At 36.5% G+C, this 16,864-nt stretch overlaps 1 protein-coding gene across 1 annotated transcript in view; it reads right to left on the minus strand.

The window, feature by feature from the left end:
- The window catches only part of MALRD1 (MAM and LDL receptor class A domain containing 1), a 600,449-nt gene that overhangs the window by 437,763 nt on the left and 145,822 nt on the right, over positions 1-16,864 (minus strand). Inside the window, exons 15-18 of the mRNA XM_059909182.1 lie at positions 9,515-9,667; positions 8,515-8,620; positions 7,669-8,036; positions 3,647-4,059 (exon numbers count right to left, since the gene is read on the minus strand). Coding sequence (XP_059765165.1) covers positions 3,647-4,059; positions 7,669-8,036; positions 8,515-8,620; positions 9,515-9,667 — 1,040 coding nt within the window. The remainder of the gene's footprint in view (positions 1-3,646; positions 4,060-7,668; positions 8,037-8,514; positions 8,621-9,514; positions 9,668-16,864) is intronic.

Consider the following 16,864-nt stretch of genomic DNA (forward strand, 5'->3'; position numbering starts at 1 on the left):
TAGAGGTTTCTATATACAAGATCATGCCATCTGCAAACACAGACAGTTTTACTACTTCATTCCTGATTTGGATGCATTTTATTTATTTTTATTGCCTAATTCCTCTGGCTAGGACTTCCAGTACTACCTTGTATAGAAATGGTGAGAGTGAGCCTCTCATTGTCTTGTTTCTGATTTTAGAAGAAAAGCTTTCAGCTTTTCATGACTGAGTTAATGTTATCTGTGGACCTACCATATTTATTATGTTGAAGTATATTCCTTCTGTACCTAATTTGTTGAGAGATTTTTAATAAGAAAAAAATTGCTGAATTTTGTCAAATGCTCTATCTGCAAGTATTGAGATGACTGTATAACTTTTAGTCTTCATTTTGTTAATGTGAGACAACTTTGAGCAGCTTAATTTATGTGTAATTGATGTTTCTAAAGGAGAGGAGAGAGAGGAGGAGAAAGTTCTGGGGACTCTGAGTTAGTTAAAGCTTTCTTAGATACAACCCAAAAGCTTGATACATAGGATAACATATTGGTAAGTTGGACTTCACCAAAATTCAAAAGAATATGCTCTTCAAAAAAATCTCTTAAAAGAATGAAAGGACAAGCTACAAACTAGGAGAAAATACTTGTAATTCATATATAACTGATAAAAGGTTTGCATCCTGAAAATATTTTAAAAGCTCACAATTCAATAATAAGAAAACAAAAAACCCCAATTTAAAAAGAGGGCAAAAGATTTGAACAGACAATTGAAACTAGACATTCATTTGGCAAATAAGCACATAAAAATACGCTCAACATAATTAATGCTTAGGTCAATGCAATCAATACCACAATGAGATAACCACTGTATGCTTGGAATGGTTAAAATTAAGAAGACTGATAATAACAAGTATTAACTAGGATGTGGAGGAACTGGAACTCTCATATTTTGCTGGGAATCAAAAATGGTATACTTTGTTGTGACCACCTAGAGGGGTGGGATAGGGAGGGTGGGAGGGAGGGAGACGCAAGAGGGAAGAGATATGGGGACATATGTATATGTATAACTGATTCACTTTGTTATAAAGCAGAAACTAACACACCATTGTAAAGCAATTATACTCCAATAAAGATGTTAAAAAAAAAATGGTATACTTTGAAAAACAGTGGAAGAGTTTCTTAAAAACTTAAACATACTCCTTCTATATGATCCAGCCATTCCGCTCCTGGGTATTTACCCAAGAGAAATGAAAGCAGATGTTCATATAAATACTTACACACAAATATTCACAGCAGATTTATTTATAATAGCCCAAACTACAAGCAACCCATATTCTGATCAATAGGTAAATGGAGAAGCTGTGCTGTATCCATATAATGGAATACTATTCAGCAATAGAAAATGAAGTATTGATATATTCTGTAATAAGAATGAATCTCAAGATAATTATACTGAATGAAATACATCAGAAAAAACGTACATACTGTACTATTTCACTTATAGTATAAAAGTTTGGGAAGTGTATGTTAATGTATACTGAGAGGAAGTTCAGTGGTTATCAGGGATGGAAGTGAGGGCCAGAAGGAGGTATTACGAAGGGATATCAGGAAAGTTTTAGAAATGCAGTACATTTATATTTGAATTATCTCGATTGTGGTGATGGTTTCAAAACTTTCAATATGTATAGTTTATAATACATCAATTATATCTCAGTAAAGCTCATAATAAAAATTAGAAGTTTGACCTGAAGTTTTATATGCAATGACTTGCTGACCATGCCACGCATAAAAGCAGTGGCTGATTATTTCAACTGACATTAATAAGCCAAACAGTTCCTATACCTGCATGTACAATCTGGTCCTATCCTATGTATTTCATTTTAAATGAATGATCCTGAAAAATCTTTGAATTTTTCTTTTAAACAAATATTTAATGAGTACCTGTTATCTGCTGGGCATGATACCAGGTAATTTCACCTGCAGGATCACAGTTAATGAAAACGTTGGTTGTTGTTGCTCTTGCTCGCTGGAACAGAAGCTACGTATATCCATTTCCCAATGAACAAACACATCCTGTTGCTTAAACTGGACCCAGTCCTTACTATCTTAAACAAATCATCTACACAGCATGCAAAATCTCTGATTTCACCTTTTCATACCTAAAATTCATTGAAAAAAAAAAAAGAACCCTTGGATAAAATCAAATAGAGCATTCTGTGTAAGCCAGGATGGGTTTCAAACCTCAATATTTATGTTTTAGATTCACAACCAAAGGATTCCTTGGTTAGTTCCATGGTCAACTGACTCTGAAGCTGTTCCCGTGTCAAGCTGATTTTCTTCTGGAAACCAATGCTCGACTAAATATCATAAGTAGAGTTTATCCATTAAATACTAGTTAAGTCCAAATTACAGTTGACCTGATTAGGCTAAGAATTAATTTGAAGTGGATAAGCCATTATTAAATAAAAGTCAAAGATCCCGCTTCAATTTCATTTCACACGATTACATGCATCTTACCATCGGGGCTGAACTGCAAGATATCACTCTGCACATGGCAGATTAGTTCTCATGATTTCAGCTTACGTCTATCTGGACAAATCACCAATCCCAATGTGTTCTCTACTGAGCACGTACAATGTACATCCATGATGGCATTGATGTACCAGCTGGCCTGGAGCTAAGTTCTTGGCTACAAAACTGTTAACTCGAGACATTCAGATAAAGACAGTGCTTTCAATTAGGGTAACTGAGAAGTTTGGTATATGTAAAAAAAAAAAAAAAAAAAAAAGTTTAGCCAGTAAAGGTAAGAAGTTTCTTCCAATATATCATACGTAGATCTATTTGGCCAAAAGGAGAAAACAATATTTAACGCTCCTACATGTTACAGGCTGTATGATATATTGGAAGCAGAAAGAACATGAATTAACTAGACACTTGTGGGTTCTAGCCCAAGTCCTTGCTTTCCTGCTTACCATCTATTTGGCCAGGGGTAAACAACAACCTGAGTTTTTTCCTTTATATCTATAAAATTGGCAAAAAGGATCTCTGACTTACCCACTTCAAGGAATTGCTGAATCAAATAGATAATATATGCAAAAGTCCTTCACAAAACTGTAAAAGCCACATAAGCATTTGAACTTTCTATTGCAAGTCTGACTTTCAGGAGAAGGTAGGTAAGATTTAGAGTAAAGAATATTCCACCAGGAGTACGAAACCTAGATTCTGGTTCTGCCCCAGAATAGCTTTTCCAACAAAGCCTGCACTCTTCCTGGATGTTTTTTGCTTACCTACGAAAATGTGAAAAAGTCAAATGATAGATTCAAAATAACAAATTTGAGAGTCTGAACTTTTTGCAGAAGACAAAAGATTGTGTGAAACTCTTTTCCTCCAAGTTTTTCATTTCAGCACAACAATTATTTAAAACTGGAGGAACCTGCAGCTGTGTCCAATGCCATGTGTCCAGCTTTAGAGACTTTAATCACACATTATTGTGGGTAGTCAAGGAGGAAAGCAGCCTAACGAGCTTTGGTACACCCTTAATTAAATGACAAATGTGTGTCAAAGTAACTGATCAAATTTCACTTACTTTTAATTCAAGAATATAGTGATCTTTCATATTCCTTACACATCCTGACGCATTTCCAATACACCTTGTGAAGCTCATTATCCATACCTGAAAAGGCCTCCTGCTGAAAATGTTGAGGTGTTTCCTTATCCAAATGTTGCCTTGATTCCCAAATATCTGCCATAGCAGCTGTCCTCTTGTGTTGTTCCAGATTCGCTGGTAGATGGCCAGCTTGTAAATGTGCTTTCCGAACATGTGGTAATAAAAGCGGAAGGTGCAGCCCTCCACGTCAGTGGCATTAAGGATCGGGCTGAGTAAAGCAGCTCGGTGTTGGAAAACTTGTGGTTCAGAAGATTCTATATAGAGATAGTGTCCTTTAGCTGTGCCCAAAGTATTATCCTTCATCGGCCCTGTATTAAGTGTTGACGTTGGACCCTGGTTCCAGGTCCAATCAAAGTCATCTTCTGTATCTTGTTCCCAGTTACAAATTCCATTTTCAAAGTCACATTGAAGTTCAGGTACTGAAATTGGCATGAAATAAAATCAAAAGATAATCAAGGACGAAAATAGCTATGAATGGGAATACTATCAATAGTAGATACTTTGCTCCTGCCAAGGTAAACCACTTTAATTTTTTTAATGCAACATTAAAGCAAAATGTTTAAAAGAGTAACTAAATCTTAGATAATACATCAAATAATAATATTTTATAGCCAGAAGGTGGAATTACTTTGGCCATTATTTCCCAAATGCCTTTTCTACCCATCCCTTGCCCACTGTTATTACCATAACTCTATGCAAATGATCACTACCCCATGGCTGGCTTGCTGCAACAAACTTCTGGCTCAGCGGATTTCAACTTTAGCTGAATGTTCCAATCACCAGTGAACATTAAAAAAAAATAACAATAAAGCTCAGAATTCACCTCCAGACGTGTTGATTTAATTAGTTCAAATGGTGTAGCCAAACATCAGGATACTTTACTAGCTCACTTAGTGACTCTAACATGCAGGGCTAACAAGAGTCATAATTTAACAAATCTCTATCTTTCAGAATCCCCTGGGGTGCATGGTAAAATTGCTTACTCCACGGTAAAGTCCTGCACAAATACTACTATGTTGGGTATGGAGTGAAGCCCAAGAATCCATATTTTTAACAAGCACCCAAGATGATTCTGATGCAGGTGTTCTCCAGACCTCACTGTGAAATCAAATTCTTCTCTCTGGTTCCATCCTGCCCCAGTTTCACGCATCCCTCCACACTTGTAAAAGAATGACCATCTTTTAAATGGTAGTTTATTTTTTTCTCCTTGGAGAATCATTTAATATTGACTCATTTAATCTCAGCTTAAATCTAAACTTCTCTATCTTTCAAGCTTCACTCTTCCCAGATTAAAATAACTTCCTGTTCGTCCCCAACTACCTTTCCCCTTGGCATGCACCAATTTACCAACGTGCCCTAAACCTCTCACCCCTCTCTCTATCTCTATTTATGCTTATTATTATGCCTGTTTTGCCAGTTCTTAGCTGTGTCTCCTCAGTGGTAATCTTTTCTTCTCACTGGATTGTGGCTCCTTTGAGCTGGTGCTTTTAAACCTCTAACTCCCTTCAGTCAGTAGAAGAATTCAAAGCACTTTTAAAGAATTGACCAGTCCCTTATCAACTGAATACTCTACCTACATTGGTAGGATATAGGAATGTATGCATTTTTCAAGATGTGATGATTTTGTCAACACCAAGTACTTGTTTAGAATAAATGGGATAGAATATACAAATACTGTATTTGTATACAAATGTATACAAATACATTTGACAGTATTTGGGCAGAAGGGACAGGATTTTAAATTAAGGAGGAGTTCCACATTTTAGCTTCATTTACATAAGTTAATATTTTTGAAAGACAAACGTCAGCTGGCCTTTAACCATTCATCTTATAACGGCACTTGGTGCCAAAGTGAACAAATATTCTGAAACAATAAATAAAAGGATATGTGAATAAATGCAGCCAGGCAAGAACAAATCATCTGTCTCTGAAAACCAGAGAACAGGAGCTTAGACCTAATGAAGGGAATCAAGTGAGTAAATGGCAAATGGGAGATGAGCTTTCTTTTGATGTTTCCTCACTTGTGACTAATCAACGCAGCTGGGACGTGAACTGGACCCCACAGGTCCCCTGCAGGTGTCAGTCTTGGGTTGTGCAGAGGAAGGGGGATGTCAAGCTACTGAGGTTTTTGACATAAAACTGGCACTAAAGCCAACAGATTTTTACATTGCCTGTCTTCATACTGACTGCATGCTCAATTTTTATTTCAAAAGGGAAGGCACGTGGCTCCACCCTTAAATGAAAGACCACGTTCTAAACATACTTTAGAAAATAGAGCATCAATTTCTGGATGTCTAACGCATTCTATGTTAATAAATTACTATGTCTAGGGACTTCCCTGGCGGTCCAGTGGTTAAGACTATGCACTTCCACTGCAGGGGGTGTGGTTCGATCCCTGGTCGGGGAACTGAGATCTTGTATGCCGCGTGGCGCAGCCAAGAAAAAAAAAAAAGAAAAAAGTAAAAAGGAAGTCTCCATTTAAAAAAAATTACTATGTCTAGATGGAAGGCTGCGAGAGAAACTGACAGTCACTACTATTTCCTTTCACTGATACTTAGTCACAAGAAGTATTTTGATAATCCCCTTCTACTCAGTTAATGCTGAGAAGTTTGAAGGATAATTTGCTTATTTTCAGTAACAGATCAACGTTTTTTAAGAAGTGGGATTTGAAGTGCATGAAAAAGATGAAAAGGCTTTCTAAATTTGCAAAAATAAATTACTTTAGGACAAGCAACACTTCTTATAACAGCCATTGTCGAAATCATCAATTTTATTTATATGCACTAAAGGTATTAGCTGTGTAACGAGCTGCATGGTAATTCTGACTTTAATGTGCCTGACTATTAAATACCACATATGTGCAAAACTCTCTACAATGGTTTATATGGAAATTTCTCAATGTAATGTTTCCTATGATGTACCAAGCATTTGATGGCTTTACTTTGGTTTATGGTAAGCCTCCCAATTTAATAGGCACATAACTTGAATTTAAAGAATTGTTGCTATTTCTGGGTAAAGAAAGATGCAAACTTTCTCTGACTGATGTTGGTAATTAAAAAGGAAAAACATCTCTTAGCCTCTGACTCATTTTCAGGAGCAAATGCACTAGGCACTACCAGGAGCCAGGTTTATTAAATTGCAAGACATACATAATCATCAGGTACGATAAACTTTTTGGTAATTTAAACCGGAAGCTCGGGGCTTATCTTTGACACCTCACTCTCTGCTCCCTATAGCCAGAAGATTTTTAAACGTCTCTACTAAATATCCCTCCTCCAACTTTAGTCCATCCATCTCCACCACTTGTCACTGCGATACAGGCTGCCAACCCCTCTCCGGGGAACTACTGCCAACGGCCTCCTAGTAAATCTCCTGAATCTACTCTCCCCTAATCCATTCATTACATTGTATCCACAGTGACATTTTTAAATCTGCCAATTTTATTATATTACCTTCCTTCTTAAAAACCTTCAGATGACGGAAAACTTCCTTAAGACGGTCCACAAAGATCTGCTAACCTGGCCTCCACCCCCATCCTTATGTTGCATCCTGTCCCCCCTGTTGCCTTACTCCAGCCGTGCTGGGTATCTTGCAGCTGCCATGCACTCATCTATCAGGGCTTTGCAGACATGCATTTACTTATTATTTCTCAGATCTCAGCTAAGTCACCACCTCTAGAAAGTCCAATGCCATAATTATAGAAAGCCATAGCACCCCCATTTGAAACTCCTGTCAAAACTGTCATTTTACATTTATTTTTTAAATATGTGAATATTTATCTGCTCAATTGGACTGTAAGCTCCCTGAGGTCAGGGACTCTGTATAACTGTGCTCATCACTATATCTCTAATATCCAATTCATAAATGTACATAATAAATACTGACGGCTTGACTAATTAATCACACATAACATTCATTGACTTTGGAACAATGCTTAGGGCCTTTGTCTTGACTGACTAGAGAACAGTGAGCCAATCAAGATCACCACATCAAAATGAGTAAGAGGGACCAGAAAGAAAAGTACTTACCACAGTTGACCTCATCAGTATAATCACCACAATCATCCACCAGATCACATAACTGAAGCTTTTTTATGCAAGTCTTAGTGTGTAGACACCAGAAATGATCTGGCCCTTTGCAGCTCTTCGAAGGGGGTGGGAGAATACAATTTTCAAATCTGACATCATCAATAGCCGAGACCCCATCATAAATGCCAAGGCTGACTTTATGTAGTGACAGATGGAAGGGCTGAGTAAGGCGTCCAAGCTGAACAGTTGCCTGTGACCACTGGTTGCCCTGGTTATATAATACTCTCCAGAGTACTGTGGAGTCACTGGAATTTTCCATGTGTAGCTGTAACTCAGCTGCTCCCACTGATAGGCCATAGTTATAAAACCTGAAAGAGAACAAGCAAAAGAAATGGAAATGATTTATGGAATAGACTAAATATTTAACTTTTAGACTCTTCCACTCAGTTAACAGTCAATTAAAAATGAGTTATAAAAATAGATGCCTTTATTTATTATTGCAGTAATTGTGGCCACCTATTTGCAAGAGCTTATCTGCCGAGGTGCATATTCTGGCTCTCAGGACCCCATGAACCTTTCTCAAGGAGTTTAGTCCAGAACACAGGAAGCAGTGTTAATTAAATTATAATCCATTGTTGGAGGGAGAGTCCCTTTCATCTTAAGAAAGAACACAACAAATACTGATAATGTGCTCCTAAGTAAAATGCTAATTGTGTGGATCTAATGCAATAGCTATTTTTAAAGCAAAGCCAGATTACAGGACAAATTACAATATCTAGTAAATGCCGGAGTATGCCTGGAACCGCCGGGCTGCTAGAGTAGTTGACCATTGTTTTTACTATTTACCAGAAGGAAAGTGTGCATCCAGGTCCTGTCTGGCTGAAAGTTGGGCTCTGGAGTTTAGCAATTTGTGATAAGCTGTTGCTTTTCTTCAGAATGAACATAAAGTGCCCTATTGGGATACAGAAAAGAAACCATAAGTTTAATCTACTAAATTCTAAAATGAGACATCTGTCTGTAAACCCTACACTGAAGATTATACAACAATTAAAAATCAACAAAAGTGACTGTTAGTCAAATTTACTCTTATAAATATTAAACTATTATCTAGAGCTAGGTCAAAATTATGCCAAAAACAACTGGTAATTCCAGTTAATTCAGCCAAAAATGTATCTATATTCTATCTCCAAAACCCATAAAGGAGTGGTTCTATGTTGACAACATAAATATAATCGACAATATTCAACTATCCTACTATTTGTTGTAGTTAACACAGAACTTTACTGCTTCTCCTTCTCTTCTCAGACCCGAGCAAAGGTAAAGTGAACTACAGATCTTCCTTGACTTAAGATGAAGTTACGTCTGATAAACCCATTGTAAATTGAAAATATCAAAGTCCAAAATGCATTTAATACCCCTGACCTACCGAACATCACAGCTTAGCCGAGCCTACCTTAACCATGCTCAGAAAATTTACATTAGCCCACAGTTGGGCAAAATCATCTCAGGGCCTATTTTATACTAAAGTGCTGAATATCTCATGTAATTTTTTGAATGCTGTACTGAAAGTGAAAAACAGAACGGTTGTCAGTGTATCAATTGTCCACCATGGTGACTGCATGGCTGACTGGGAGCAGTGGCTCTGCCTCTGCCCAGCATCAGGGGAGAGTATCACAAGTATACTGCTAGCCCGGGGAAAGGTCAAAATTCAAAATGTGAAGTACAGTCTCTACTGAACACGTATCTCCTTTCACACCATCATAAAGTTGACATATCATTAGGTCAAACCACCGTAAGCTGGGGAAAGTCTGTAGGTACAGAGACACTCACTGTGCATGCTTCTTACCTTGAGATGTGTTGCGAGTGTGATCCCAAGGTGGAGCCTGTTGCTCAAAATCAGCAGAGAGGTTGCTTCTAGAGCTCCAGGTCCAGTCAAAATCATCCTCACTAGCTGCTTCAAACCAGCCACAGCTATTTGCTTCAAAGTCACATTCGGAAACTGAAGAACAAAAACGTAGCTTTTAGGTTGGCTCTCCAAGGTGATCACACACTTTAAGAAGGGTAGACAACCCTTCTTCCCTTGGAAATCACCTTGTTACTCTTCCCTAAGTACATTAAAGCCACAGTTGATGAAAAAAAGGATCCTATCTGATCCTCCCAAAAACTCAGAATTGTGCTTTTCATAATGGAAATTGATAAGGCAAAATTATCAATTTAAGAATATTTTCCAAATATTCTAAGAAACAGCATCATTCAGCCACATTGCTTATAGAATTGCCAAGGTCTGCCTAATTTATTTTGACACTCATGTTAGTTTCTCTGCTGCTATTACATCATCTGGAAGACTGCATTGTTCCTACAAAGTATTTTACACTAAACCATGAAAAGCTACTTCTAAAAAATTTAATGTTTGAAAAATTCAGATCCATTATATTTAATATGAATGTTCACCTCTAATTTTTGTAGAGCTTACTATTTCCCAAAGCATTGAATACATCACCTAATTGGCAGAAGGCAGAATAATTTGACCTACTTTTCAAGTAAATATGAAGAGAAATAGTTAAGTTACACAAATACATTCTGGAGGAGGAAAAGAAGAAAAGAGAGAGAAAGGGAAAGAATGGGATGTTATAATAATAGCAGTATCAAATTATAGCTAATATGTGGTGAATACCTAATGTAATAGACCCTATACTGAAGGCTTTATATAAATCTAGCTTTTACAATAGCTCTTGGGAGAAGGTATTATTATTGCTGCTTTACAGAGGAAGAAAGGAAGGTTTAGGGAAGTTTTTAACTTAACCAACGTCATATAGTTAGAAAGTTGTAGAGGCTGATTGAAATCCAAATATTCTAACTCCTAGTCTAATATTCTTTCTTCAACTGTTGACAATAACTTTTAATTGTCATTAGATTGGAAAAGGGATGAACCAAAAAGGCATAATCTGAATTTGCTTACTGTGGATATTCAGGTGTTACTACAGACTCCAGTGCAAAATAAGATTTGCCCCCATTGATGATTACTACACTGGGATCCTTGGCCATTGGATATTTTTATCCAAGGATATAGTAATAAACTATATAGATTTTCCCTTAAAAAAATAACTTAGGAAGTAAACAATAAATTTAGAAGATAAAAGTATAAAGTAAATCACTCAGTGAGATTAAAAAAAGTTAAATTGTAAAGGCATTTTTACCTAATGATAAATCATGCTTAATTTTGAAAATGCTTCCTTCCACGTGGGGAGGAATGTGAGTTGAGTAGTAACATCATAATCACTATTGATTTTTTTTAAGTTTCTACGAAATATGTGATCTCAAAAAATATTTGTTTTCTATCAGGTCTCCTGGTCCAAAATATGGCCAGCAGAATACTTTCAAATTTTACCAAAAGTCAATGAGAATGCATGAATACACTTTAAAATAAATACTTTAAGAATGTTGCATCAACTTTAATAAGCAAGAGATAACTATATTTCAATAGAGACAAATAGAAATCAGCAAAATGGAGAGACTACTGCTATACCTAGAATAAAGATTTCTCAAGTTTAGAAATCTGTGGTGAAGCAAAATTAAATGCTACTCAAAAGTGAAAAACAATAATGATAAGACAAGTTAGGGATAAATGCTAAGAATATTTAACTCTTCGTATTTTCAACAGCCATCTCTATAAATATAAATAACCCATAAATATATATAGATTCCAGTATGTAGATGCTATTTCAATCCCAGGGAAAGCAAATACTTTTGATTCCTATATCAGATAATCCAAAAAAATAGGATCCCGCAGTTTTTGTTATGCAAATAGAGAAAGAAAACAAGTTATTGCTACTATATATCTATCCCACATAGATCCCTGGAAAGGGAAACTTATCATCTGCTATCTCAGGAGATATTGCTGTGGAAATAAATGAATATTCAAATAGTAGTAAAATTTAAGAAACTATTGCAGCAATTCTGTAGTTCTCTTAGATAAGGCTCTTCAAAGATAGTGATTTTTAAAGGGATGATTATGCTGTTAAAATTCAAATGTGACTTTCTAGTATACTTTGTTCCTATATATTTAGATTTCTCTACACATTAAAACCTCACCTTGATTAATCAGAGATGTAATAATCAGATGAAATTAACCTTCTTGTTAGCCAGGAATCAAATATACACCTCATTAGAACAGTTTTTTGAAAAATATGTAATCTTTTACTTAGAAATACAATATCCTGGGTAAGTTTTAATAATTGAGGTTGAAGGATTTTTCGCTGTTTTCTAGAGCAACATTATGGACTTCCTCAATTATCATCATCATCATCAGAATCGACATTTTGCAATAACAACTGCAGTTATCATTTATTCGAGGTTTATTGTGCACCGAGCTTTGTGCTAGGGGCTGTTACATTCAAAACAGGTTGTCTACTGACACAGAATTTCCAAAAATTATGCTTGTCTATTCTATGGCTATCGATAGAAAGGCTAGTAACTCTAGCAGCTTTGAATTTTTTGAGTAATATTACCCTGTGGCTTCTACTAGTTATGTCAGTATAATTATAGTCTCTGTCCCTGGGGAAAGGATGCTAGGGGGTATTTGGTAGACTAACAAATAGGTCCATCACCCTACACTATCCCTGCCATTTTTAGAGCTTTTCACTGAGGGAAAAGAAGATGAATTTCTGTAGGAGCCAAGAAAACTTGTGGCGGGGGAAACAACAGAATCAGATGCTGTCTCATTTCAGATTCACCGTTTTAGAACTTCTTTGATGGCTTGGGATGATTCCTACCGAGGTTCATGTGTAAGGAATAAACATGAAGTATACAAAGGTGAAATCTGGCTGACAATTTGGGCCTCACATAAAGACTTAAAAATGTATAGAAGAGTACTTATTGGTATTCACCCAAAGGAGTTGAAAACTCTGTACACAGATGTTTATAGCCGCCTTATTCACAATTGACAAAACTTGGAAGCAACAAAGATGTCCTTCTGTTGGTGAATGGATGAATAAACTGTGGTACATCCAGACACTGAAATATTATTCAGTGTTAAAAAGAAGTGAGCTATCAAGCCATGAAAAGACATGGAGCAACCTTAAATGCATATTACTAAGTGGCCAATCTAAAAGGCTACATACTGTATGATTCCAACTATTTGAAATTATGGAAAACACAAAGCTATAAAAAGTCAGTGGTTGCCAGCAGCTGAGGGTGAGGGGAAGGAGGAAGAGGTGGAGCACAAAGGATATTTTATGTGAAAAGACTCTATACGATGCCACAATGATAGTTGTCATTATACATTTGTCCAAACCTATAGAAAGTACAACACCAAGGGTGAACCCTAATGTAAACAATTGACTTTGAGGGATTATGATGTATCAGTGTAGGTTCGTCAATTGTAAACAAATGTCCCAGTCTGGTGGGAGACGTTGATAATGGAGGAGGTTATGGATGCCTGGGGGTGTGGGGTATATGAGAAAACTTGGTGCATTTTTCTCAATTTTTCTGTGAACCTGAAACTACTCTTAAAAAGTCTTAATAGTTAACTACTAATTAATATAAGTGCTCTAAAGAAAACACAAAATTTATAGGCAGAAATATGCCCTGACACATCATGTGGTTAAACTTCAAACTCCCTTTGGTCTTAGCCACACAGGCAAAAGATGCCCAAGTTTAGGGGGAAAAAAATGGCTAAACATGCAGGTGGTAATTGTAAAAAGTTAGAAAACTGGAGCCTACCACTGTGGATTACAGAGAACCAGCAAAGGCACAAATGCAGTGTGGAAGACATGCATTCAATACGTATGTTATCTTACTTATTCCTCCTGAAATATACATATGAATATTGTCCCCAGTTTAGAGCTGGGAAACACAAGGCTGACAGACGAGTAACATATAATTTCTCAGGGCTCATTATTGTTGACACAATTCCTTCCCAGACCTTTGATGTCAAAGCCTGTGCTCTTAAAAAAATTATACTGTTTCTAGTAGTTTAAAAAGTAATAATAATTATATCTAACAATTTTTGGACAATTCTTATATGCCAGGCACGTACTATGTGTTTTTAATGCAAGATCATATAAAATCTAAACATGCATAACCACAGGATATGCTCTGGAAGCAGACTCTAAACTATATAATAAGTCCACTAGATTGGCTCTCCCTGTTTATTTGAAGCTTTTTTTTTTTTCTCTAGCCTTTTGACCTTCCTAAAAGTTCCATGAAGGACAAAAGTTAATTGAGTATTCCAGTATGTTGGCTTCAGTTCACTGAGGTTGTACTTTGTTTGATTAAGCAGAGGTTACTACAAACGTCAAATGCATTAATACTATATATCCAATTTTAAAACATGTTCTCTACTAATTATATTGCTTTGAGCTTCAGGCTTTTCCATTCATTCAAATGGTCATATGTTTGGAATTACGATAAGGTTGAAGTAACTGAACTCTAGACTTCATCAATAGTTAATATTCATCAGTTATTTAAAACATATAATAGTAAGGGAATATTTGCAAAAGTACCATGAAATTTAAAAAGCCTATAAAAATAAATAGCAATAATGAAATATTTTAAAGAATACTAAAGCATAAATAACTAAATAACATTTGGCATTCAAAATTACTGCATTTGAAATAAGAATGATTAATTACATTATTCTACATATGACTTTCAGGGTCTCCTGTGATCTGACCAATAAAGACACTGCTGGAAGACAATTCCCCATAGGTCTCTCATATTTCTGCATGTGTTATAAGCTGAGTCATTAACTGTCTATTTGTTCCAAACATCTTTTCAAGGATGTTTAAACAGCAAATAATCATGAAGAATAGAGATAGTGATTCTGTCTACCAGAGGGCAAGTTCTTACCCAATATAATATAATAAAGATAATGTTTCCCTCTAAAGCAAAGGTCAGACAAATTTGTTTGAATCCCACTATAAAAGATTTGGATTCCATAAGCTCAGGCTTTCTTAACTGTAATGCCAACCCACTTTATATGTATATCCACCTGGGCCCCTCTGTGTTGCCCTGGGACTCAGAAAGCAAGAGGAAACAAGGCAAACATGATGTTTATTATGCTGTTTGTTATACTATTAGTAATAAAGTCCTTTGTCTCTGACCCAGGACTCTCACCCCTCCTGACATCCATAAAACTATGGCAGATAACTTGTTAGCTTATAACTAGGGTAAAGTTTCAGACCCTTCACAGTTGTCAACACAAACTACATTAAACTTTATATGTATAGTACCCACCATTAGGTAGCTTAAAATCTAGCATGGGAAATTTATAAGCAAATAGGCAATTGTAATAGCATAATAACTATCATGTATTCATTCATTCATTCTTCATTCATCTGAAAAATATTTATTGAGTACATGCTATATGTTTGGCACAGATATACAGCCTAAGAACACAGCAGTGAAAAAAAGCGGCGGGGCGGCGGGGGGGGGGGGGGGGGGTCGGAGCGGAGCGGAAGAAACCAGAAAAAAAAATCTGTCCTCATGGACATAAAATCAGAGAGGTTACTTTAATTTTTTGGCTTTAATTTTGAGTCAGATTGCAGAAAAATTGAGATGTTTTAAGGAGAGAAGTGACAAAATCTGACTTAACCTGATCACTGTGGCTGCTGTATTCAGAGAAGACAGAGTGGGTGGGGTGGGCAAGAAAAGAAGCAGGAAGATAGTACAAAAATCCAGACCTGACAATGGTCTGGGTCAGAGTGATTGCAATGAAAATAAGGATGAGTGAGGCGTTCTGGATATATTTTGAAGGTAGACATGATAGGATTAACTGACATCAGATATGGAGTGTGAGAAAGAGAAATGAATCAATATGATCTCAAAGTCTTTGACCTGAAACAATGGAGGTACCATTTTATGAAGTGGAGAAGACTGTGAATAAGTAGGTTTGGGGGGAAGTAGAGGAAGAGGAAATACTATAGTTTCAGAAGTACTAGAGTTGAGATTCCTATTAGGTATTCAAGAGATCATGTCAAGTAGAGAGCTGGATATACAAGTCTGGAGTTCAGATCAGAAGTCCAGGCTGGAGATATACACCAGAAAATAATCAGAGTGGCAAGAATAAAGCATAAACATAGGAGAAAAATCAGAAGAGTGGTTCCTAGTGTCATGGAATCCAAGGCAAGTAAGTGTTTTAAGGAAGCAGGTAATATTATCTCTGTCAAGTGCTGTTGATGGGTCAGGTGAACAATGAGAATAGACCACTGAATCTAGATCACTGCTAACTTCGATGAGAACAGTTTATTTTGAATAGTGACAGCAAGGCCCCCATTGATAAAAAGAAATCAGAAAAGTTGAAGACAGTAAAATACAATTAATTCTTTTGAGGTTTATACTTTGTAAAGGGGAAAAAATGATGTGATGGCTGAGGAGGAAGTGGGATCAAGAGAAGATTTTAAGTCATGAGAAATAAAAACATGTTTTTATGCTGAAGAAAAGATCTCTGGTAGACAGGGAAAATCGCTGGAGCAAGGTTGTTGAACAGGCAAACAGAGATGGATTCTACTTACAAGAGAAAGAGTTGACCATTAGAAGGAGCATGTTATTCAGAGTAAAGGAGAAAAGAGTTTAAAGTGGGTAGAAGGGATACTGGAGCTCATGAAAGTCCTTTTCCGGGTGTTCCTATTTTCTCAGTGAAATAGGCTGTAAAAGCATCAGCTCAAGCTAGGGAAAGGGAAGTAAGACAGATGTTGGAGAAGACAGGAGAAAAATGTTATTCATTGAGAAGAGGGGGAGGGGGCAGAGGGAACGGAGTGGGGAAGCATAATGTGATTCCTAGGGAGTACGAGATTCCATCTAGGGTTGTGAACATCTATTTAAAGTGAGAACAGATAACACTGTTTTGTTTTCTTCTCCAGCCACATTCCGCTATGCAGATTCTGGCTCTGAGAGGGTTGAGAGCCACATTTAAACAGTTTGTGCTTTAGTGACTATGATATACCAGAAGACACCAAGGCAGTTAAAGGACAGTGTATGGCAGTCATTACAAGATTAGACCATGGAGTTTAAACTGCGCAAGAAAGGAAGTGAGTGCATGAGGGGATGAAGGATATAACTGCTTTACCTGGAGGGCTTTTTCTTTGGTTTCAGTTTTAACTGTTGTACTTTATTTTCTTTCCTGTGGCCTCATCTCCTTTGTGTCTAAGTGCTTGACAATGTATATAACAAAAAGTAAAATAATTTGGGGCCTAAG

The sequence above is a fragment of the Balaenoptera ricei genome, chromosome 2 (genome assembly GCF_028023285.1).
Source record: "Balaenoptera ricei isolate mBalRic1 chromosome 2, mBalRic1.hap2, whole genome shotgun sequence".
Classification (NCBI taxonomy): domain Eukaryota; kingdom Metazoa; phylum Chordata; class Mammalia; order Artiodactyla; family Balaenopteridae; genus Balaenoptera; species Balaenoptera ricei.